At 54.7% G+C, this 22,836-nt stretch overlaps 1 protein-coding gene across 13 annotated transcripts in view; it reads left to right on the top strand.

The window, feature by feature from the left end:
• The first annotated feature begins 571 nt into the window (after positions 1-571).
• The window catches only part of NRXN2 (neurexin 2), a 305,022-nt gene continuing 282,757 nt past the window's right edge, over positions 572-22,836 (top strand). For 12 of the 13 annotated variants that reach the window (XM_039547772.1, XM_039547773.1, XM_039547777.1 and 9 more), the window contains exon 1: positions 592-1,289. In XM_039547772.1, coding sequence (XP_039403706.1) covers positions 617-1,289 — 673 coding nt within the window. In that variant the 5' untranslated portion in view covers positions 592-616. Of the gene's footprint in view, positions 1,290-22,836 lie in introns of all 13 variants that reach the window. The other variant, XM_039547771.1, reaches the window with a different exon arrangement.

A 22,836-nucleotide genomic window follows, 5' to 3' on the forward strand; every position in this document is an offset into this window, starting at 1 on the left:
GCCCTAGGGTTGGGGGAGGGGGTGTTCCCTGAACGCCTGGGTTCAGCCCTCAGCTATGGGAATGTGGGCTGCGTTGTATTAACCCTTTGGTGCACATGGCCTGGCCTCACATGTCTCCTCTCTCTCCTCGCAGCTCCGCCCTCCTGCGACGCGACGCCGGAGCTGGGCTGAGCACGCCCTGTGGGCGCGGCTGGCTCTGCACCCCGCCGGAGGAGGATGCTGTAACTTGTTGGAGCTGGACCTGGAGCCTGTGATTGGTGGAGGCTGGGTGGGGGGAGGGGGTTGACTTGACGGGGGCCTGGATTTGTTCTCTCTGACTTCTGGATATTTGGATTCTGGCATCCCATTGCCCCTTGTCATTGAGTGGCAGTGAAAGGCCCCCACCCTCCCTCTGAGCGGAGCCCCCCACTCATCTCCACCTGCTCCCCGGCCTCCAAGGAAGCCACCGCACCCCAACCCCGCCTGCCCCTCCCTCCCCCCATCCAGCCGCCTGCCCCCCCCATGAGGATCTGAGGCTGTGGCAGTTGGGGGGCGGCGCCCAGCATTTGCCTTGAGGGGGGGGCAGGGACAGATGCAACTGGGCGCCATGGCCAGACTGCTGCCCTTGGTGCTGCTGATGGGTGCCCTGCTGGGCCCCGGGGCGGGCGGGGCGGCGCTGGAGTTCGGTGGCGCCACGGGGCAGTGGGCCCGCTATGCCCGCTGGGATGCCAGCTCCTTGGGGGAGCTGAGCTTTAGCCTGAAGACAAACGTCTCGCGGGCGCTGGTGCTTTACCTGGACGATGGGGGGAACTGCGACTTCCTGGAGCTCATGATCACTGATGGGCGCCTGCGCCTGCGTTTCACCATCTCCTGTGCTGAGCCTGCCAAGCTGCACCTGGAGACGCCCGTGGATGACGACCGCTGGCACATGGTGCTCCTGACCCGCAACTACCGAGAGACCATGCTGGTGGTGGATGGCGAGGCCAAGGTGGCCGAGGTCAAGTCCAAGCGGCGGGACATGGCGGTGGAGAGCGACCTCTTTGTGGGGGGGATCCCGCCCGACGTGCGCCTCTCGGCGCTTACCCTGAGCACCGTCAAGTACGAAGTGCCCTTCAAGGGGCTGGTGGCCAACCTCAAGGTGGGCGACACGCCGCCGGCCCTGCTGGGCAGCCAGGGCATCCGCAGCGACACGGAGTACCTGTGCACCAAGCAGAATCCCTGTGCCCACGGGGGGCTCTGCAGCGTGCTGAATGGCGAGGTGCAGTGCGACTGCAGTATGACCGGCTTCCAGGGCAAGTTCTGCAGCGAAGGTGAGACGCCAGGGGACAGGAGGGGAGGGTGAGGGTTTGGAGCAGGGGTGTGGCCCAGATGGCTCACTGTCCCTCCCCAGAGTTGGGACATTGCTCTAGGGACAGGCTGGGCAGCAGCAGAGAGAGCGCGACCCTCCCACGCCCTCACAGCATGCTCTCCCCTTTCCCAGAGTGGTGCCGGCAGAGAGGGGCTTGGACTTGTCAGTTGTGTCAGCCCTTGGCCTCTGCTTTGTGCCACCGGGAGCCTGGCTGAGCTGTCACAGCCGTGGCGCCTGACTGGCTGGGATGGGCTCTGTGCAACCCGGGAGAGTGTTTGGGGTGTCAGCTATCCAGGTTTGGGGTGCTGGCCCCTTGCCCATGCTGTGGGATCTGGACCCAGATTTGGGCCTGGCCCCATCTCTTCTTTGGCAGCTTCTATCAGGGCATTCAGAGGAGGGGACAGGGATGGACAGGCTGCAGGCTGGAGCCTTTGGGGATGTCGCTTTGTGGGGAGCTTATTTCTTTTATTATCGGGGTTTGTTTGTGGGTGTTGCTGTTCTGTCCTGGTTGTTGAGGCTTTTAAGGTTAGAGCACGGGGCTGGGAGCCAGGACTCCTGGGTTCTATGTCAGCTGTGTGAGGGGAGCGGGGTCCAGTGGTTATAGAGGCTGGGTTGCTGGAGTGGGGGAGTCTCTGGCTTAGGTTGGTGGTCAGGAACTGGGTTGTATTGGCTTGGGGAGGACACTTTACCAGCTTAGCCCAATGAAGTTCAGCTTCTGGCCTACTGGGTGTCCTGGGGCAAGTCACTTCCCTCTCTGTGCCGCAGTTCCCTAATCTGTAAAATGCAGGGAATAATCTGACTGTGTGTGTCTGGGCAGCGTCTGACTTGACGGGGGTCCTGACCTCGGTGTGGGGGCAGGGTGGGTCAGTGCAGTGCCTCCCTGACGGGGGCCCTGAGCTCAGTGTGGGGTGGGTCCATGCAGCGTCTGATTTGACGGGGGCCCTGAACTTAGTTGGGAGACTTTTAGTGCTATTGTGAGATCTGGCAGGTTCACGGGTACCAGGCTGGCCTGTGTGTTGTCCATCTTTCTTGAAAGCCGAGTGAGTCAGACAGATCGGCACAAAGAAACTCCTATTTTTTGGTGGGAAATTTTGAAAAAAATCCTTTTATTGCCCATGCAATTTCCTGTGATTTCTTTTTAATGAAAACCCACCCGTCTTCCCTCCAAAAATCAGTTTTCAAATAAACATTTTGGTCCTCAACTGATTTTTTTCCCACCTCATTTTCAGTTTTTCAACCAGAAATCAGAAAATGTTAAAGGGAAGAACATTTTTCCGAGAGGATTTCTCATTCCTTCAGTAAAACATGTTATTTAAAAAATAAAGTGTCCATGAACACTTCCTGCCTGAGCCCTGAACTCAAGTCACATTCGTGCTACGTGGCCAGTGAGTTTGTGTGGGTGGCTACTGTGTTTTTAAGTGGTCCAGCAGGACCCACCTTGGGCCTGGCTTTGTGTCTCCTAGCACCTTGGCCAGCTGTTGTCACCAGTGCTCAGTGACTGTGATGTGCTCAGAGGGTTTTGCACCAGTGCACGGGGTGCTCATGCTCAGTGCAGCTCTAGGGTCAGCCCCTGCCCTGGGCAGTTTGTTTTCTCAGTAGATGAAGGAAGGATGATTATCCCCTGTTTTACAGAGGGGAAACTGAGGCACAGGGTGATGACAGGTAGGAATTGAACCCAGATGTCCCAAGTCCCTCCTCCTTCCCTAAGCTCGAGTGCCCCTGGAGGTCGCTGTGAATGTGTGAAATGGGCCAGCATGCCCGAAGTCAGTATCTGCTTTGGGAATGCAGTGGCCAGTCGCTGTTTAGAGAGGGGTGAACTGGTGCTCAGCTGGCCCAGCTGGCAGCACCGTTGGGGTGGGTGCGTTCTAACGGGGGAGCAAGCAGGTGACTAAGGTCAAATGGCTGCATTTCATGGGGACATCAAATTGTGGCATCAGTGTTATCAGGCTGCTTGGGAACAAACTACCCAACAGGGCTCTGCACTGTGCCGGGCATGTTTGTACACGCTGTCCCCCCACGCATTTGTGCTCTCCTTGTGCCAGTTGGTAGAAACCCCCTTCCCTGTGACCGAGAGTGGGTCACGCGGCACAGATACACACTGACAGGCCACGCCCCAAAGAGCTCACAGGCAAAATAGACAAAAGGTGGTGATGGGTAAACTGAGGCATTGAGCGGGAAGAGACTTGTCCGAGGTTGGGGCAGAGCTGGGGATACAACCCAGGAGTCCTGACTCCCAGTCCAGTGCCCTGCCACTGTAATCTGCTGTCTCCCCAGAAATGGCAAAAGAGGGTTTACGCTGGTGAGAGCAGAGATCACAGAGCTGGGGTGCATTTGGCTGGGGCGGGGTGCTGGAGGGATACATAGTGAGGACTGGACAGAGAAGGGAGACAGGAGCTTAGGAACAGACTAGATCAGATCCATAAGCCCAACCAGCATCATCTTCCTCCACTCCCCCTCTTGCCACCCTCAATCGGACCTGACGCCTGCCCAGCCTGGTATCACCCCACCTGTCAAGGCTGATTCCCCACTTTGGCAGGTTGAGTGCAGAAGGTGGAGGCCCGCAAAGTTTTGAAAAATTAATACTTGACACTCCAGGCTGGTATTAAACTCCCAAGGTCACAGCTTCTCTCTGACTTTGGATGGGTAGATGCTGCCACCACCCAAGTGCAAAAAAACCCTTTGGACCCAGGAAGGCACACGTGGGAATTCATCCCTGTGGGGTACCCTCAAGCCCCTTCAGCCCCCCTTTTGGGGAAGAGCTGAGAAAGAAAAACAAAGGAAATCAGCTGTTGCCACCAGCTAATTAAACAACAAGCACAAACCTCTTAGGACACAACCCCCCCCAATCCTGTTCTTAAAAAAGGTAAATTTTATTCAAACCAAAAAGAAAGCAAATACATCTGGAACTTAGGTTATTGCTAGATTTAAAAAGAGCAAATATAATTAAGCATCAATAATGGTTTTCTTGAGGTCCAGCTTAATGGTTACAAGCAAAACAAAAGCATTTGGGGGTTAGCACAGAGGAGTCCACAAGCCAATAAGGGGGAAAAAAAAGAGAGAAACCTAATTGTGTCTTCCTAGACATTCCCTGATCCACTTACATGTCTGGGGGTTTCAAATAAGCAGTCTCTAGGTATGATCTGATGGTTTTTCATACCTGGTTTAAAGCTTCCTACAGCATAGTTCAGCCCTGTTCCTGTTCTGTGCCTCCTCTCCCCGGAGAACAACAGACAGACAGACAGACAGACAAAGGGAAAGATTTTTCCCAATTTTAAAAAGTTCTAGCCCTGCCATTGGCTCTTTTGGTCAGGTGCCCACTCCCTTCCTTTTGCCTATTGGCTTTTTTAACCCTTTACAGGTAAAGCAAGTAGAGAACAACTACTAACAGGGATTTTATAGCTGGCTGGGTGTCCATAAAAGTGAGCCCCCCCCACTTCATTTATCACGCGCCCCCCCAAATCACAGACGGTGCTGGCCAGCCTGGTTCAGGTCGGGTCTGCACCGGCTGGGATTTCTTCCTGGAGGTTTAGGAAACAGAGTTAATAAGATACGTGCACCTCTAATTTTACTACTAATTACATGAAGAACTAAACAGTATTTTTCACATTTCGAGGACTACAATGACTTAGAATACAGGGACATTTTTACCCGGCTGATTCTGGGAAATCTTCCCAGGAGAGTGCATTAGCCACTTTGTTAGAGGCTCCTGAAATGTGTTATATTTTAAAATCAAAGTCTTGAAGAGCTAGACTCCACCAAAGAAGTTTTTTGTTAGTCTTTTTTGACTGTGTGAAGCCACTTCAGTGCAGCACAGTTAGTCTGCAGGTGGAAATGGCATCCCCAAATGTATGGGCGTAGCTTCTCCAGAGCATACACAATGGTGTATCATTCTTTTTCTGGGACTGAGCAGTGACTTTACTTCTCAGAAAGTTTTTTGCTGAGAAACACGACAGGATGGAATTGTTGATCTGGTCCTTTCTGCATTAAAACTGCTCCTACACCACACTTGGAAGCATCTGTGGTTACAACGAACGGTTGGTTGAAGTCCAGGGCCCTCAGTACAGGGCCAGACGTAAGGATCGCCTTAAGCTGGTTAGTCCACTGAACTGCATTTGGTTGTTTTTTTCCTGGTCAGGTCTGTCAGTGGGGTGGCCATTTGGCTGTAGTGTGGTACAATTCGTCGGTAATTCTTGGCCAAGCCCAAGAAGGATTGGATCTGCTTCTTTGACTTAGGGACAGGCCAATTTTGGATAGCATTTACCTTAGCCTGTAGGGAGCTGATAGTTCCTTGACCCACCTGGTATCCAAGGTACGTTACCCTTTTTAGGCCTATTTGACATTTTCTGGCCTTACCAGTTAATCCTGCCTCCCTTATGCGCTGGAAGACATCTTGGGGGTGTTCTGCCCATGAATCTGAGAATATAGCCACATCATCAAAGTAGGCTACTGCAAATTCCCCAAGTCCAGCCAGAAGGTTATCTGCCAGTCTCTGGAAGGTGGCAGGTGCATTTCACAGTCCCAAAGGGAGCACATTAAATTCATACAGCCCTACATGGGTGATGAAGGCTGACCTTTCCATGGCGGGGTCATCTAGTGGTACTTACCAGTATCCCTTGGTTAAGTCTAAGGTGGAGATGAACTGGGCACATCCCAGTTTCTCCAATAGCTCATCTGTGCGTGGCATTGGATAGTTTTCTGGGTGAGTTACAGCATTTAGTTTACAGTAGTCCACACAAAAGCGGATTTCCCCATCTGGTTTGGGAACCAGAACCACTGGAGAGGCCCATGCACTCTCAGAGGGGCGGATTACACCCATCTGTAACATGTCCTTGATCTCCCTTGCTATTGTGGTTTTGGCTTGAGGAGCCATCTGGTAGGGTTGGGCCCTAATTGGGCGAGCATCACCTGTGTCAATGGAGTGGTATGCCCGTACTGTCCATCTGGGGGTGGCTGTAAACATTGGCACGAAGCTGGTGCACAGCTTCTGGATTTGCTCTCACTAATTACGCCCAAGGGTGATGGAAAGGCTCATCTCTTCTATGCCACCATTGCTTTTTCCTTCATAGTAGACTCCTTCAGGCCATTCAGCGTCATCTCTTTCCTGGGCTGTAAACTGGAGAACCTTGATTTCTCAGGAATAAAAGGGCTTTAGAGAATTAACATGGTTTACTTTAGGTTTTAGGGTAGGGTCTGGGAACGCTATGAGGTAATTAACAGCTCCCAGGTGCTCTTGGACCATAAATGGCCCCTCCCACGACGCTTCCATCTTATTGGTCTGGAGCGCTTTCAGGACCATGACTTGGTCACCTACTTTGAAGGAACCGCTCTCTGGCATGTTTATCATACCAGGCCCTTTGCTCTTGTTGAGCATCCTGTAGGTTTTCTCGAGCAAGGGCTAGAGAGTCCTTGAGGGTGTTTTGCAGGTTGGTTACAAAGTCCAAAATGTTAGTTCCTGGAGAAGATGTAACCCCCTCCCATTGCTGCTTCACCAACTGTAATGGCCCCTTAACTTCGTGGCCATAAACAAGTTCAAAGGGTGAAAACCCCAAACTGGGATGTGGTACAGCCCTGTAGGCAAAGAGCAACTGCTGCAACACTAAGTCCCAATCATTGGAGTGCTCATTCGCATCATGGCCCCCAAGTCCCATTAAACTTCTCCACTAGGCCATTTGTTTGATGGTGGAAAGGGATGGCCACCAAGTGGTTTACCCCATGAGCTTCCCAAAGATGTTTCATAGTCCCTGCCAGGAAGTTAGGTCCCGAATCTGTAAGGGTGTCTGAGGGACAACCTACACTGGCAAAAATGTCTGCCAATGCCTGGCTCATGCTTCTATCCCTGGTGTTGCTTAGAGCTACTGCTTCCGGCCATTGGGTGGAAAAATCCATGAAGGTCAGTATGTACAGCTTTCCTCTGGGTGTCTTTTTAGGGAATGGACCCAGAATATCCATAGCTACACGCTGAAATGGAACCTCACTTACGGGGAGTGGCTGGAGAGGGGCCTTGACCTGGTCTTGGGGCTTTCCCACCCTCTGGCACACCTCACAAGACTGGACATAGATAGAAACGTCCTTACCCATTCCCTCCCAGTGAAATGACTTCCCCAAATGGTCTTTGGTCCTGTTCACCCCAGCATGGCCACTAGGGTGATCGTGGGCTAAGCTCAAGAGCTTTTCCCTATGCTTAGTTGGAACTACCAACTGTCTCTGAGGATGCCAGTCCTCCTTGTACCCGCCAGAAAGGATTTTCTTGTACAAGAGTCCTCCTTCTACAACAAACCTGGACATATTGGAAGAGCTGAGAGGTGGTGGGTCGCTCCGTGCCACCGTCCAAGCTCCCTTAAGGTTTTCATCCACTTTCTGTTCTGCCTGGAACTGCTCCCTTGATGCTAGAGACATTAGTTTCTTGCGGGGTTTTGGACTTGGGCTTGGTCCCATTGGAAGCGATGCAGGTGATGGGGCTGTCTCCATCAACTGTGAACCGCTCTCTGCTGGTGCACTGGGTTGTATTTCAGGTTCCGGTTGATCATCTTGCACCGGTTGAGCTGCTGCTGCCGGTGCAGGCTCTGTGGCACCATTTGGTGCTGGCTCCCCTGACTCTGGTGAGGTTGCAAGCACAGGCTCTGGTGCTGACTGCTTCATCAGTTCCGATTCTTGGGCTGGTTCTGGCTGGGTCCCAGGAACTGGATCTACAACTGCTGCCAGAGACTTTGGTCTGGGGTCTGGTTTCACCCCCTCTGGCTGGATCCCTGTAGGAGGCTCAGGAATGGAGTTAGGTGTGGAGGCCTGTTTAGCCTGGCTGCAGGTGACTATCCCCACCCATTTTGTTGCCTCACATGGTTGGCTAAGTCTTCTCCCTGCAGCATGAGAAGAAGAAAGCTAGTAGCAGTTGGTGCGGATGCGAGAAGGGGCAACCTGAGCAGACACCACACCATCGGTGTCAGCCCAAGGCCCCACCTTGCAAGGAAGAGCCCTCCACACAGCCAGGGAGACCCCAGATGCCTTCTCATCCCACCATCCTACTCTCCAATCACCCACCTTGCTCCAGCCCAGTCAGCTGGATGATGCTTCAAATGTAATGAGCTGGGGCATGTGAATGCCTACTGCCCCAAGAGCACCAGCTGATTGCAACTCATGACCCCGGGTCCCAATGAGAGCCTTCAGGCCCAGATGCGTTGCAAATACCCCCAGGGCAAAGGGAAACTGTGAGTGTGGGTGGGAGGAAGATTACTGCATGGAGAGATACTTGAGCACAGGTGTCAGCTATCCACCAGTCCCAGGTGGACCCCAAATTCATCAACCCAGAGGCCCAAGTGATGGTGCAACCCTTTAAGGCCAACTCTTTTAACTTGCCTACAGCCAAGTTGCCTGTCCAGTATAAGGGCTGGTCAGGAATACGGACTTTTGCAGTCTATAATGATTATCCCACCTCTACCACCATGCCAAGGCTGATTCCCCACTCTGGCAGGTTGAGTGCAGAAGGTGGGGCCCACAAAGATTCGAAAAATGAATGCTGGCCACTCCAGGCTGGTATTAAACTCCCAAGGTCACAGCTTCTCTCTGACCTTGGATGGGTAGATGCTGCCACCACCCAAGTGCAAAAAACCCCTTTGGACCCAGGAAGGCACACATGGGAATTCATCCCTGTGGGGTACCCTCAAGCCCTTTCAGCCCCCCCTTTGGGGAAGAGCTGAGAAAGAAAAGCAAAGGAAATCAGCAGTTGCCACCAGCTAATTAAACAACACGCACAAACCTCTTAGGACACAACCCCCCCCCAATCCTGTTCTTAAAAAAGGTAAATTTTATTCAAACCAAAAAGAAAGCAAATACATCTGGAACTTAGGTTATTGCTAGATTTAAAAAGAGCAAATATAATTAAGCATCAATAATGGTTTTCTTGAGGTCCAGCTTAATGGTTACAAGCAAAACAAAAGCATTTGGGGGTTAGCACAGAGGAGTCCACAAGCCAATAAGGAGCAAAAAAAAAAGAGAGAAACCTAATTGTGTCTTCCTAGACATTCCCTGATCTACTTACATGTCTGGGGGTTTCAAATAAGCAGTCTCTAGGTATGATCTGATGGTTTTTCATACCTGGTTTAAAGCTTCCTACAGCATAGTTCAGCCCTGTTCCTGTTCTGTGTCTCCTCTCCCCGGAGAACAACAACAAACAGACAAAGGGAAAGTTTTTTCCCAATTTTAAAAAGTTCTAGCCCTGCCATTGGCTCTTTTGGTCAGGTGCCCACTCCCTTCCTTTTGCCTATGGGCTTTTTTAACCCTTTACAGGTAAAGCAAGTAGAGAACAGCTACTAACAGGGATTTTATAGCTAACTGGCTGGCTGGGTGTCCATAAAAGGGAGCTACCCCCCCTTCATTTATCACACCAGCCTCCCTGCCATCCCAGATCATACCCAAGGGCTCATCCAGCCTGGTATTCCCCCACCCTCCCTGCCACCCCTTACCAGACCCAGGGGCCTATCCAGTGTGGTATTCCTCCCCTCCCCGCTGTCACCCAGGGCCTATCCAACCTGGTCTCTGCAACAGTGGCCAGTCCCAGTTGCTTCAGAGGAAGGAGCCAGAACCCCTCACCAATGAGATAATCTGTCCCCCAGGAAGGTCTCCCGGCCTCCCAGGGAGATCAGTTTAAAGCCTGAGGCAGCGCTAGGGTTTGCCCAGGATAACTGGGGCGGTGCCAGATCACGCCCTTCACCTGCATAGTTATACGTGTGCTTGTGTATGAGCAAGAGTTCCACCAGGAATCCTGGGGGGGGGATGGGGCCCCAGAACCCCTGGCATGGTCCAGCAGAACCTGCCTTGGGCCTGGCTTTGTGTCTCCCAGCACCTTGGGCAGCCGTTGTCACCAGTGCTCCTGGCAGGGGGGGCACAGAGCCCCGGCATGGAGGGAGAATAGGGTTCCTGGCATGGGGGGGAATGGGAGACCTGGCATGGGGGGCACAGAGCCCCTGGCATGGGAGAGAGGGGAAGGGGTACCTACAGCCCATGGCATGCGGGGGAGAATGGGGAGCCTGGTACTGGGGGGAAGTAGGGTTACAGAGCCTCTGGCAATGGAGGAGAATGGGGTACCTGGCGTGAGGGAGGGGAAGCTGCAGGGAGTCCCTGCGATGGAGGAGAGCAGCAGTGGGGCTGGAGGGAGGCAAGGAGCTGGGGTGGGCAATGTGCTGGGCCTACAGTCGCTGTGAAGCCTGCGCCCCCTGGTGGTCTCTGGCTCCATGGGGTTTCCCTGTTGCCACCCACACCCAGCACCCACGAGGGAGCTGCTGTGATGTGTGTGTCTGACTGGCGGGGGGAGGTGGGGGCAGGGCAGAGGTACAAGGAATCACAGCCTCATAGGAGGCATATGGGGATGTTAAACACCTAAAATCCTGCAAGTGCCTCTTCATCTGCGCAGTGATTCCACACTGCCAGAGTGACACTGCGCAGAGAGACACGGGGGCCCAGTGGTTAGAATGGGGCAGGGGGGCTGGGATTCAGGACTCCTGGGTTCTGTCCCAGCTCAGAGAGGAGAGTGGGGCCTACTGGGTTAGAGAATCAGGACTTCTGGGTTCCTTCTGTGACTGACCAGCTGGGTGACCTTGGCCAAATTCCTTTTCCCGCTAAGTTAACTGGGGACTTGTGTGGGGTGAGATTGGGCTCTGTTTGGAGGAGCAATCTCATCCCAGCCATGCGGTGTTTGTTTAGCCAAAATGGCTATGTCTGCTTGGCTGTGATCCCGCGCTGGTTAAGCTGTGTCTGTGAGTTGCCCCAGCCAGCAGAGGGGGAGTGCTCCCTGGCTAGTCACTAGCAGTCTGTGGGGGAGTGTGTGTGTGTGTGTATGCAAGCAGACACATTTACTCATGACACATCACGCCCCCCCCCATACACTCTCTCAAAAACACACACAGATAGATAATACTCAGGCAAACTCACAGCATCTGCGTGCACACACGACACACTCTCAGTACACACAGGCAGATGTGCAGTACACCCACCCAGATAGCACTCACATACATAACACACAAAAACACTCACACAAAACATACATGTGTACAGACACATGGCGAATGATGCAGTCACACACTGTTCACACAGGCAGGCACCCAGTAACACAGAAACAATCACAGACACACGCTCACATGCGACACTCATAGAGTCATATATACACACAGAGACACTTTCTTAAACACACAGATAGAACCAGGCACTCTCAAAACACTTCACGCACACGCACATGCACACACACACACTACTTATAGAAGCACAACAAATGTACTGACACACACACAAGAAACACATCAACTCACATGCTCACACACACTTTCTCACATACACACAGACACCCTCCCCAGTCATACAAACACACCTGTACAGACACAATCACGCGGACACACAACACACCTTCCCAACTGTCACACAATACACCCACCTACTCACACAACACACACAAACACGGCAGATGCACATAAGACAGCCAGCTACTCGCTCGCCCACCCACCTATGCACAATGCACTCAGCCACACACAGACACACATCTCCCTCACCTTCCCTGCACAATCCACCCACACATCTGCCCACACACTCTGAATCCTGGGTGACAGTTGTCTAGGTTGGTTGCCATGGAGAGAACTGAGACAACTATTGACTGCTTGGTGATTGTTTGTGTTTCTTGCCCATTTGCTATGGAGACAACTGGGCCAACCAAATCTTCATTGGCTGTCGTCTATGGCCGCTTGCCAGGGATACGATTGCACTGGCTAGCTTCCTGGCGGCTGTTGTCTAGGGCTGGTTGCTATGGAGACAGTTGGATTTGGGCTGGCTGACTCTTGGCAACTGTCCATCATTGCTGCGGAGGTTGTGCCGACTGAATTCTTTGGCTGAGGCCAGTTTCTATGGACAACGGTGTGGTGAGTCCTCAGTGACTGTTGCCTAGGCTGGTTGCCCAGGGGACAGTTTTGCTAACTACTCTTCAGTGACTGAGGAGGTTTGGGTGGGTGTAATGGGGGGGTGGTTGCTGGGTACAATGAGATGATGTTGGGGGAGGACACTGCGTGCTAGGGTGTGTGGGGTTGCTTGGCTATGTTACATGTAGGAAGACGAGGTCATAGGGGTGGTGTGTACTGGGATGTTAGGTTGTCTGGGTGGAGGATTATGATCTTGGGGTGTTGTGCACTAGGGTGTATGGGTGAAGGGTAGACCTACCAGGAGTGTAGGATGTCTGGTTGAAGGATTGTGGTGCTTGGCAGTGTGCAGAAGGTGTTGTATGGGTGAAGGATTATGCTGTGTGAAGGAATAAAAGTATGGATATGATCTTGTGGTGTGTTAGGACCTTGTTGTGTGGCTCTGTGCAGAAGGTATTATGTATGAGTGAAGGACTACATTGTCTGTGTGTGTGAGTTTGAATACGAGGATATGGTGCCGGGGTGTTGCGTAATGGGATGTTTATTGTACGGGTAAAGGATTGTGGTGTGCGGATGTGTTTTCAAGTAGTTTAGGATGTTGGGTAGTGGGGTGTTAGATTGCATGATTCTTCCTGTGTATGCTGTTTTTTGTGTGTGTAAATGCTAGATGTACAGGAGTGGTGTGTAGTAGGGTGTTAGGTTGTAGAGTTGAAGGATTATACTCTGTGTATATGTGTATGTACGCAAGTGGTAGACAGTGAGTTTTGGGGTGTTAAGTTGTATGGGAGAATTGTGGTGTGTGTGAGTACAAGCATTATAGGGTGTAGGGATGTCAGGTTGTATGGGTATGCTGGGGTGTATATGTATATAAGGAGTATTGAGATTGTTTGGGAGGTTTATACCATATGTGAATACAATGGACATGGGCTGTAGAGTGCTGTGTACAAAGTTGTATGGGTGAAAATTTATGCTGTGTGTATACAAGTATATAGGGTGTTGGTGTGCAGGTGTAGGGTTATGCTCTGTGTGTACAAGTGTGATAGGGTGTCAGTTATAGGGTTGTATGTGTAGGAGTATGCTGTGTATACAAGTGGGATAGGATGTTGCGGTGTTAGGCTGCAAGCCTGTAGAATTATGCTCTGTGTGTGTGTGTACTGGTAGTGTAGGGTGTCAGGGCAGTGTGAGGGTGTAGGCATATCAGTCCTGCTGTGTGTGGAGGTGTTTTGGGATGAATGGCATGAGTTGGGACTGGTGTGGTGGCAGGGCGTGCCTGCATGCTGTGTGTTAGGCATGGGTTAGGACAGTGATGAGCTGCCAAAATCGTAACAACCAGTTCCCTATTGCGTCTTTGGCGGCACTTTGGCGGCGGGTCCTTCACTTGCTCCAGGTCTTCGGCCTGCCGCTGAAGACCTGGAGCGAGTGAAGGACCTGCCACCAAAGTGCTGCCAAAGATGTGGAGTGCTGCCCGGTGAGTACCAGCCCCTTGTGCCTCCCAAAACAGCCTGTCCCGCCCATCCCCCCCATCCAACCCCCACCCATGTCCTGCCCCCAACTGCCCCTCTCAGAACCCCCAACCCATCAACCCCCCCGGCTCCTTGTCCCCTGACTACCCCCTCCTGAAACCCCCCACCTTAACTGCCACCCAGGAACCCACCCAACTCACCCCACTCCCTGTCCCCTGACTGCCCCGACCCCATCCACCACCACCCCGACAGACCCCCAGGACTCCCATGCCTACCCAATCCCCCCATTCCCCAACCCCGGACCCCCCCCCCAGAACCTCCGCCCCCTCCAACCGCTCCCTGTCCCTTATCCAACCCATCCTCCCAGCCCCTGCCTGGTCCCCTTACCATGCTGCTCAGGGCAGCGTGTATGGATGCTGCGCGGCCTGCTGGAGCTCGCAGCCCCACCCCCTTACCATGCCACTCAGTAGCTGCAGAGCTGCCCAGGAGCGGTCCGGAGCACCGGCACCGGTGGTGCTGCACGCTGAGGCTCTGCAAGAGGGGGGAGGGGCCGGGAGCTCAGGCGGGCCGGACAGGACGGTCCCACGGGCTGGAGTTTGCCCAGCAGCCCACCCCTTTAACAACCGGTTCTAAACCGGCTTCTAAATTTAACAACTGGTTTGCACGAATTGGTGCGAACTGGCTCCCGCTCACCACTGGGTTAGGGGTACAGCAAGTGCCCTGGTGGGTGTATGGGTCAAGGGCCATGCTGCGGCAGGGCTGCTGGCTGGAGGGGGAGTGCTGCTTTATATTAGAGGGGCTGTCCCAGCTTGGCACCTGGACCCAACCGCATGGGGAGGTTCCAGCCTGCCTGTCCCTCCCATTCCCTCCCACAGTGCAGGGTCAGGAGCCCCCAGGGTGACTGGTCTGGACGGGGTCTGGGGTGTGTGTGAGAGGGGTGATGGTAGAGGGTGTATCAGATTCTGGACGGGAGAATGTTTGTCGTCTCTCCCCCTCACTGAACACTGAGCCTGCTCAGGTGCCCGTGTTACCCTGATCCACATTATGTCACAGCCACGAAGGGGCAGTGAAGGGGCCGCAGGGCTAGGACAGGGTGCCAAGTCCTTGAGGTGTCCCCCTTTCCCTGTACTCAGCTCGTGTTCCTGACCTCCCTGCTCTGCCCCACTTCCCCCTGCTGACCCCCCTGCCCAAACCACTGTTGATTTTTATTTTTTTCACTTTTCCATTCATTCTTTTCTTCATGTCTTTCCCTTCCTTTCTCATGCTTGCATTCCTCTTTTCTTCATTATTTTGTTTCCCTTTCCATCTTTTTTGTTCTTTTCCTCCTTTTTTCCATTTATTTGTTCTTTTTTATTCTTTCTCATTCTTTCATTCCTTGTTTCTCTCCTTTTTATCCTTTCGTTCTTTTGCTCTTTTCCTTTTTTATTCGTTCTTCTGTCATCTTTCCTTTCTTTTCCTGTTTCTGCTTTCCATTCTTACTCGTTCTTACATCCTTTTATTCTCCTCCTTTTTGCCCTTTTTCTCGTTCTTTCTTTCATTCATTCACATTTTTCATCCTTTCTCTTCCCTTTTTTTTTGTTTTTTTTCCCATTTTTTCAATTCTTTTCTTTCCCGCCACTGGCCCTGACGTCCTCTCCCCGGGGCCCCCCACCTGCTCCTATTAGCACTGTTCACATGTGGGGAGCGCTGACTGTGGTGCTTTGGTCAGAGCTGTGCCGCCGCCTGGCCTGGATCCCCCCAGCGTGTCTCTCTCCGGAGGGTTGGGGGAGGCTCTCCGGGCCCAGCCATTCGCGCTCAGTCTCTGCCTCTGCAAGGACAGCCCAAGGTCAGCTGGTGAAGAGCTGCCAGGAGACGGGATGTGGAGAGAGCTTGCCCATCCCCGCCTGCATGCCCCCCGGGAGGATGGCTTTTCCGCATGGCTTGTGCCGCCTGAACCCTGTGCTGAACAGCTGGGCACCACCAGGTGGTGCTAAGGAGTCCTCCCCCCCCACCAGCTGTGCCACTGCCTGCAGCCGGCAGGGAGTGTGAAACTCGCTCAGTGGAGCCAGTGTGGAAAGCAAGGGGTGTCTGTGCAAGGGAGGGAGGCCGCTGGGAAAGCTGGGATCTGCCTTTGCATGTAAGTGGGGGGAGGTGGGGGTGGGGTTCACTTGGAATCGAACCCTCCTCCCCCCTGCGTTGGGTTCAGCACAAAATGCCCATATTTGCCTCCCTGAATGACACAGAATTCCTGAGTCATCTTATTGCAGTAGTGTCTGCCTGCCCCGGCTGAGATCAGAGCCCCTAGCAGGCCGGGTGCTACACGGACCACCCCATCCCCCTGCTGAGATCGGAGCCTCCGGAGGGTGAGGTGTCTCTCAGACCCCCCACTCTGCTGAGATTGGGGCCCCCGACAGGCCAGGGGCCACACAGACCCCCTTCCCCCATGGCCGAGATCAGGGCCCCAGGTGGTCTGGGTGCTGCACAGACCCCTGACCCTGGCTGAGATCAGGGCCCCGAGCAGGACAGGCACTGCACAGATCCTGCATGGCTGAGATCAGGACAGGCACTGCACAGATCCCGCATGGCTGAGATCAGGACAGGCACTGCACAGATCCCGCATGGCTGAGATCAGGACAGGCACTGCACAGATCCTGCACGGCTGAGATTGGGGCCCCTTTTGGGCGCTGTACAGACATATAGTGAGAGATGGTCCCTGCCCTGAAGAGCTTACAGTCTGAAGAGATAAAGGGTGGGAGGGGAAACTGAGGCATTGGGGGGGGGAAGGGACAGTGGCAAAGCTGGGATACAACCCAACCCAGCGTCTGAACCACAAGCTCCCCGCCCATGTTTGTGCTGCATCATCGCTCTGATCATTGTGCACGGTGGAGAATTCCCACAGCGTGGGAACACCGTGTGTGTGTGGGGGGGGGATGACTGCGGGGAGGGGCTGTGGTTCATCATTTACTTGAAGCACGTGTAGCCTGGGAATCTCGTATGAGTCAGGGTCAGCCCTGAAATGGGTTCCCTTAGGGTGATCTAGATTCAGCCCTAGTGTGGGGGCTCTAGCACAGGTCTTGGGCACAGTGGAGGGGGTTGGATTTGGCCCTGGGGTGGCAGCATAGAACAGAGCTCGAGCACACTAGAGGGGTTGGATTCGGCCCTGGGGTGGCAGCATAGAACAAAGCTCGAGCACACTAGAGGGGTTGGATTCCGCCCTGGGGTGGGGGCTCTAGAACATGTTGAGAGAGGTTTGGGCCAATGTCTGTCATTGCTCGGTTGGCTCCAGAGGGCTCCCTGGGGAGCAGTGTGCCTTGCTAGGGCATGAGTGTGGGGACTGCACGTCCTCCCCCTGTATGGGGCGGGCAGTGGGCACGGGCCCTTGAGCACTATTAGTGAGCAATGTGTGCCACTGTTCTGCCTGTCTCACCCACTAGTGAACATACTGTGTGCTGCTGTCCTGATGCTGCCCTGTGCAGCGCTGTGCTGTGCTGATGGGCTGCCTGGCAGCTGCTATGTGAGGCATGTGCCAACCCCATGTTGGGGACGGGTTGTCTGGGAGCCCAGAGCCCGGCTCCTGCCCAAGCCAGCAGGGGGCCACACCTCAGACAGACAGACATGCACGCATTCCGCAGACCCATAGACAGACAGACACACACACACAGCCTGCAGGCCCACAGACCCACGCACGCCCCACAAACCGACCCATGCACACACGCCATGCATACCCCGCAGACCCACAGGTAGGCAGACAGACCCATGTACATTCTACAGACCCACGCACGCCCCACAAACCAATCCATGCACACATGGCATGTACACCCTGCAGACCCACAGACAGACCCTCCCTCCATTCAGACCTACAGAGAGATGATACACCCCCGCTTCGCAGACCTACATGCAGAGACACACCCCGCAGACCCACAGCAGACGGACACACCCATGTACATTCCACAAACTGACCCAGTGGCAGATTTAGAGTTAGTGGGGCCCTGTGCGCAGCTTCATTTTCCCCCCCCCCCCAGGACACAGCCAAAAAAAAGAACATTCTCTCTTATCTCCTCCCTGTTTTTCATTCTTTTTTTCTTCCTCCTCCTCCTCCTCTATTATAAGTAATGGGAAGTAGATGAAAATAAAGTGAGGTACCTTGATTGGGGCAGGGGGTTAGGGTGCAGGATGGAGTGCAGGGGGTGCGGATTCTGGGAGGAAGTTTGAGTGCTGGGTGCAGGCTCTGGGCTGGGGCAGGGGGTTGGGATGTGGGAGGAGGGGTGAGGAGTGTGGGCTCTGGGAGTTTGGGTGCGGGCTCTGGGCTGGGGTAGGGGGCTGGGGTGTGGGAGGGGGTGAGGGGTGCAGGCTCTGGGAGGATGTTTGAGTGTGGGGTGCAGGCTCTTGGCTGGGGCAGGGAGTTGGGGTGTCTGAGGGGGACGGGGGGCGGCGCTTACCTCGGGTGGGGCGGCTGCCAAAGCAACTGGTGCACACACCCCTCTGGCAGCATCTCCTAGGCAGTGGGGGACAAGGGATTTCTGTGCACCGCTGCCAGCAGGTGCTGTCCCTGCAGCTCCCATTGGCCGCAGTTCCCAGCCAATGGGCGCTGTGGAGTTGGCGCTCAGGGTGGGGGCAGCACGTGGAGACACTCTCTGCCCACCTCCAGGGCCTCAGGGACATGCTGGCCACTTCCGGGAGTGAAGCAGCGCGGAGGGAGGGAGACAGAGCGGGCAGGGAGCCGCCTTAGCCCTGCTGCTGGCACGTCTCTATATGCCCCTTGCAGAGAGGAGGGCAGCGGGTCTCTGTGCACTGCCCAGGGTGGGGGCAGCATGCGGAGCTGCCTCCTCCCCTTCCCCACAAGGGGCGCACAGAGATGTGCCAGAAGCCAGCTGCTGCCGGGAGCAACGTGGGGCCACCAGCCATGGCATGCAAACAGCCTGCCTGCCTGAGCCCTGCTGTGCCGCTGGCCAGGACTCAGGGGCAGGTTGTCAGATATTTGTCCTGCATTTTGGGGGCCACCCTATCGTTTGGGCCCTGTGCCGCCGCACGGTTTGTTTAATGGTAAATCCGCTCCTGAACTGACCCATTCACATGTGGCATGCACACTTTGCAGATCCGCAGACAGATACACACAGCCCGCAGACAGATACACACAGCCCGCAGACCCACAGACAGATACGTGCCCACCCCCCCGGCAGACCTACAGGCAGCGGTAGACCCACATGTGCATGCCTAGAGTCGCTGTCTCCTCCTTTCTCCCTCGCCCCAATGTGCCCCATTGCCCCACCCTGGCCTTCCACATTCGATGGCTGTTTCAAGCCCCCAGACTCACTGGATCATCCCTGCTGCCCTTCCCCAAGTTTCCCCCTTGCCCAGCAGGGCGTGCGGTGGGGCAGGGAGCAGAGTCTGAGGCTGGCACAGAGCCTGGTGTGCAGGTGCTGACCCATTGGAACAGTCAGGCTTCTAGGGGCAGGGGGTGCTGGTCTCCCAGCAAGGGCTGCTCCCTGCAATGCCTGGCCCCCATGGGGAGAATGGCCCCTTCCCTCCCACAGAGCATCCTGCACAACATGGAGAGGGGAAGGGTCTCATCCCAGGTCATGCTGGGACCCAGGTGTCCTAGCTCCCAAGCGCCCACTAGGCCCCACTCTCTGCCCAGGACTGAGGATAGAACCCAGGAGTCCTGGCTCCCCCTAGGGTGACAGGGGAGGAGTAGATTTGGTTGGGGATGCCTCCTTTTTTCCATCCTCCTCCCGCCATGTGTTAGAGCCCATGTCATCCTGGCCAGCCTTTTGTTTGGGGTTGCCATGGAAACCAGCTCTTGCCACCCGCCCTGCTCATTTTGCTCAGTTATCACTAAGGAGGATCCAGAGGGGCCTGGTGCCTTGGTACCCCTCCCCACTCTGCCATGCACAGAGTTGCGGGCATTGGGGTCTCTAGTGGGGGTATCTGGGATGCATTGGGGTGTCTGGTGGGGGTATATGGGGTGCATTGGGGTGTCTGTGGTGAGAGATATCTGCGGTGTCTGGATGGTATGTGGGGTGCATTGGGGTGTCTGTTGTGGGAGGTATCTGGGGGATGCTGGGGGGTGCATTGGGAGACTCTAAGCACTTACTCCACCGCAGCCCCCCCTTGACAGAGGGGTCTGGAAGAGAATGACCCCTCCTCCAACACACTGACCCAGCAGACTTCTTGTCACAACCCCAGCACCTGGCTGTGGGGGAAGAGAGCACAGAGCCACGCTTGAGCCTTCCCCCCTGCCCCCCCGACCGTTTGCATACAGAGTTAATAATGTTGCATGGGGCAAGGGGTGATCAGTCCCTGGGAACAGCTGGTGGGAGTGCAGCCACTGGAGGGAGCAAAGGCAGGTGTGGGGAGACCTGGGCGGAGCATTCCTGACTCTGCCCCATTTTATGGAGAGCAGAGTGTGAGTGTGAGTGTGTGTGTCGCGGGATCGGTATGTGTGGGTCAGGACTGAGGGGCACCAACAAAGATATGGGGGGAAGTCCAGAGCTGGGATCACAGTGGGCTGCAGGTCAGGATTGTGGGGGCTGGCAGGGCTGTGGGGAGGCGGGAGCCCAGGCCTGGGATTGAGGGTCACTGGTAGGGCTCTGGCGGATGAGGTCTGGGCTCGGATGGCAGGCAGGGCCGGCGCTTCCATTAGGCAACCCTAGGCGGTCGCCTAGGGCGCCAGGATTCGGGGGTGGCATTTTGTGCGCTCCCCACGGGGCGCACAGGAGCTTCCGGTTCCGCTCCCGTTGCGCCGCCGAAGAAGGACCTTCTGCCGACGTGCCGCGGAAAACAGCGGCAGGCAATTGAGCAGCTCAATGACTGCCGCTGTCGCCTACGGCATTTCGGTGGAGGGTCCTTTTTCGGCGGCACGATGGGAGCGGAACCGGAAGCTCCCACGCGCCCCGTGGGGAGCACACAGAATGCCGCCCCCTGAATTCTGCCTAGGGCGCCAGAAACTCTGGTGCCACTCCTGATGGCAGGGGGCTGTGGGTTATGATTGAGGGCACCGGAGGAGCTGTGTCGCTCTCCCTCAGCTGTTTTGGCTGCTGTCCCTGGTTCTGACAGCTGGAGGTGGGTCCATCGGTGCCAGCGTGGAAGGGGGGAGGGCTCTGCGGTTAGCCTGTTGGCCCCAGTTATTGGCTGTGAGCTCCTTGCCTTAGTCCGTTGTTATGAATTGCTTTACTTGTTGGTTTGGCTCTGTTCTGTAGGAGGGGAAGGGTTGTTCTGAGGGGTGGGAGCCTTGGGCCCTGCCCCATGTGTTGTGTCTGGGGGGCGCGGCTGGTCACACTCTGTTCAGACACGGCCTTCCTTCAGCAGGCCCCCAAACTCCATCCCTCGTGGTCACAAGGTGAGGCCTGCCTGAGTCTGCAGCGCCTGCTATCCCAGCACAGGACTCCATCCCCAGGCCTGCTGATGCCCTCTGGTCCTGACCTGCAGCCCACTACTAACCCAGCCCTGGGCTTCCCCCCCAGCTCTGCCAGTGCTCCTCAGTGCACACCTGCAGCCCTCTGCCATCCCAGCCCTGGTGCCAGAAGGCCTCATGCTTCCTCACTCAGTGAGTCTGGGAATGGTTAGGAAAGGACTAAAGAAATAATAAAGGTTGGTCACAAAACATTTAGTTGCAGTAGAAAGTGTCTGTCCTATATTGAGCTCTGTGCAAAGCCCAAGGGTCAAACCCAGGCATTCTGCTTCCAGACCTGGCCCTCTACACTCACCCACTGGATCCTACTCCCTCCCCAAAGCTAGAGAGAGAACCCAGGAATCCTGGCTCAGCCCCACCCCTTGCTCTAACCACTAGACACCACTCCCCATGAGCTGGGAATAGAACCCAGGAGTCCTGGCCCTTTCCCAGGGAGGGCACCCGTGAAGATGAGTGAGCTCATGGCTCCCGCCTACTGTGTAGCCCCACCAAAGCAGCTCAGCCAGGTGTTTACATCATCAAAAGGTCCTTCTGTGCAGGGCTCACATCCCAGCCAAGGACGGGGCTCCTCCCGCAGATCAAAGGCAGCTTCTGAATCTAGCCCAATCAACAAATTGGAGAAATGGTCTGAGGTAAACAGGATGAAGTTTAACAAAGACAAATGCAAAGTGCTCCTCTTAGGAAGGAACAATCAGTTTCACACATACAGAATGGGAAGAGACTGTCTAGGAAGGAGTATGGCAGAAAGGGATCTAGGGGTTATAGTGGACCACAAGCTAAATATGAGTCAACAGTGTGATGCTGTTGCAAAAAAAGCAAACGTGATTCTGGGATGCATTAAAGGTGTGTTGTGAGCAAGACATGAGAAGTCATTCTTCTGCTCTACTCTGCGCTGGTTAGGCCTCAACTGGAGTATTGTGTCCAGTTCTGGGCACCGCATTTCAAGAAAGATTTGGAGAAATTGGAGAGGGTCCAAAGAAGAGCAACAAGAATGATTAAAGGTCTTGAGAACATGACCTATGAAGAAAGGCTGAAAGAATTGGTTTCAGGGGATATTTATACATACAGAGAACATGAAAAGGTGTTTGTTTAGTTTGGAAAAGAGAAGACAGAGGGCACATGATAGCAGTTTTCAGGAATCTAAAAGGGTGTCATAAGGAGGAAGAAAACGTGTTCATCTTAGCCTCTAAGGATAGAACAAGAAACAATGGGCTTAAAATGCAGCAAGGGAGGTTTAGGTTGGAAATTAGGAAAAAGTTCCTAACTGTCAGGGTGGTTAAACACTGCAATAAATTGCCTAGGGAGGTTGTGGAATCTCCATCTCTGGAGATATTTAAGAGTAGGTTAGATAAATGTCTGTCAGGGATGGTCTAGACAGTATTTGGTCCTGCCATGAGGGCAGGGGACTGGACTCGATGACCTCTTGAGGTCCCTTCCAGTCCTAGAATCTATGAAACCCATCTCCTTCAAAATAGCCCCCACCTCCGCTCTGTGGGCTCCCAGGGTACCATGTGGGGCTGGAGTCAGGGAGTGGGATCACCAGCAGGGGTTGGGGTTTTCAGCACTGCAAGGGGGAAGGGAGCTGGGATGGGTCCATGTTGAGAGAGCTAGGGGTGAGGGGCACTGGCAGAGCTGGGTGTGGAGCCCAGGCTGGGATGACTGGGGCTGTGGGTGGGGGTGAGGGGCACTGGCAGAGCTGGGTGTGGAGCCCAGGCTGTGATAGCCGGGGATGTGGGTGGGGTGAGGGGCACCGGGGGCATTGGCTTG

The sequence above is a fragment of the Mauremys reevesii genome, linkage group 7 (assembly GCF_016161935.1).
Source record: "Mauremys reevesii isolate NIE-2019 linkage group 7, ASM1616193v1, whole genome shotgun sequence".
Classification (NCBI taxonomy): Eukaryota; Metazoa; Chordata; order Testudines; family Geoemydidae; genus Mauremys; species Mauremys reevesii.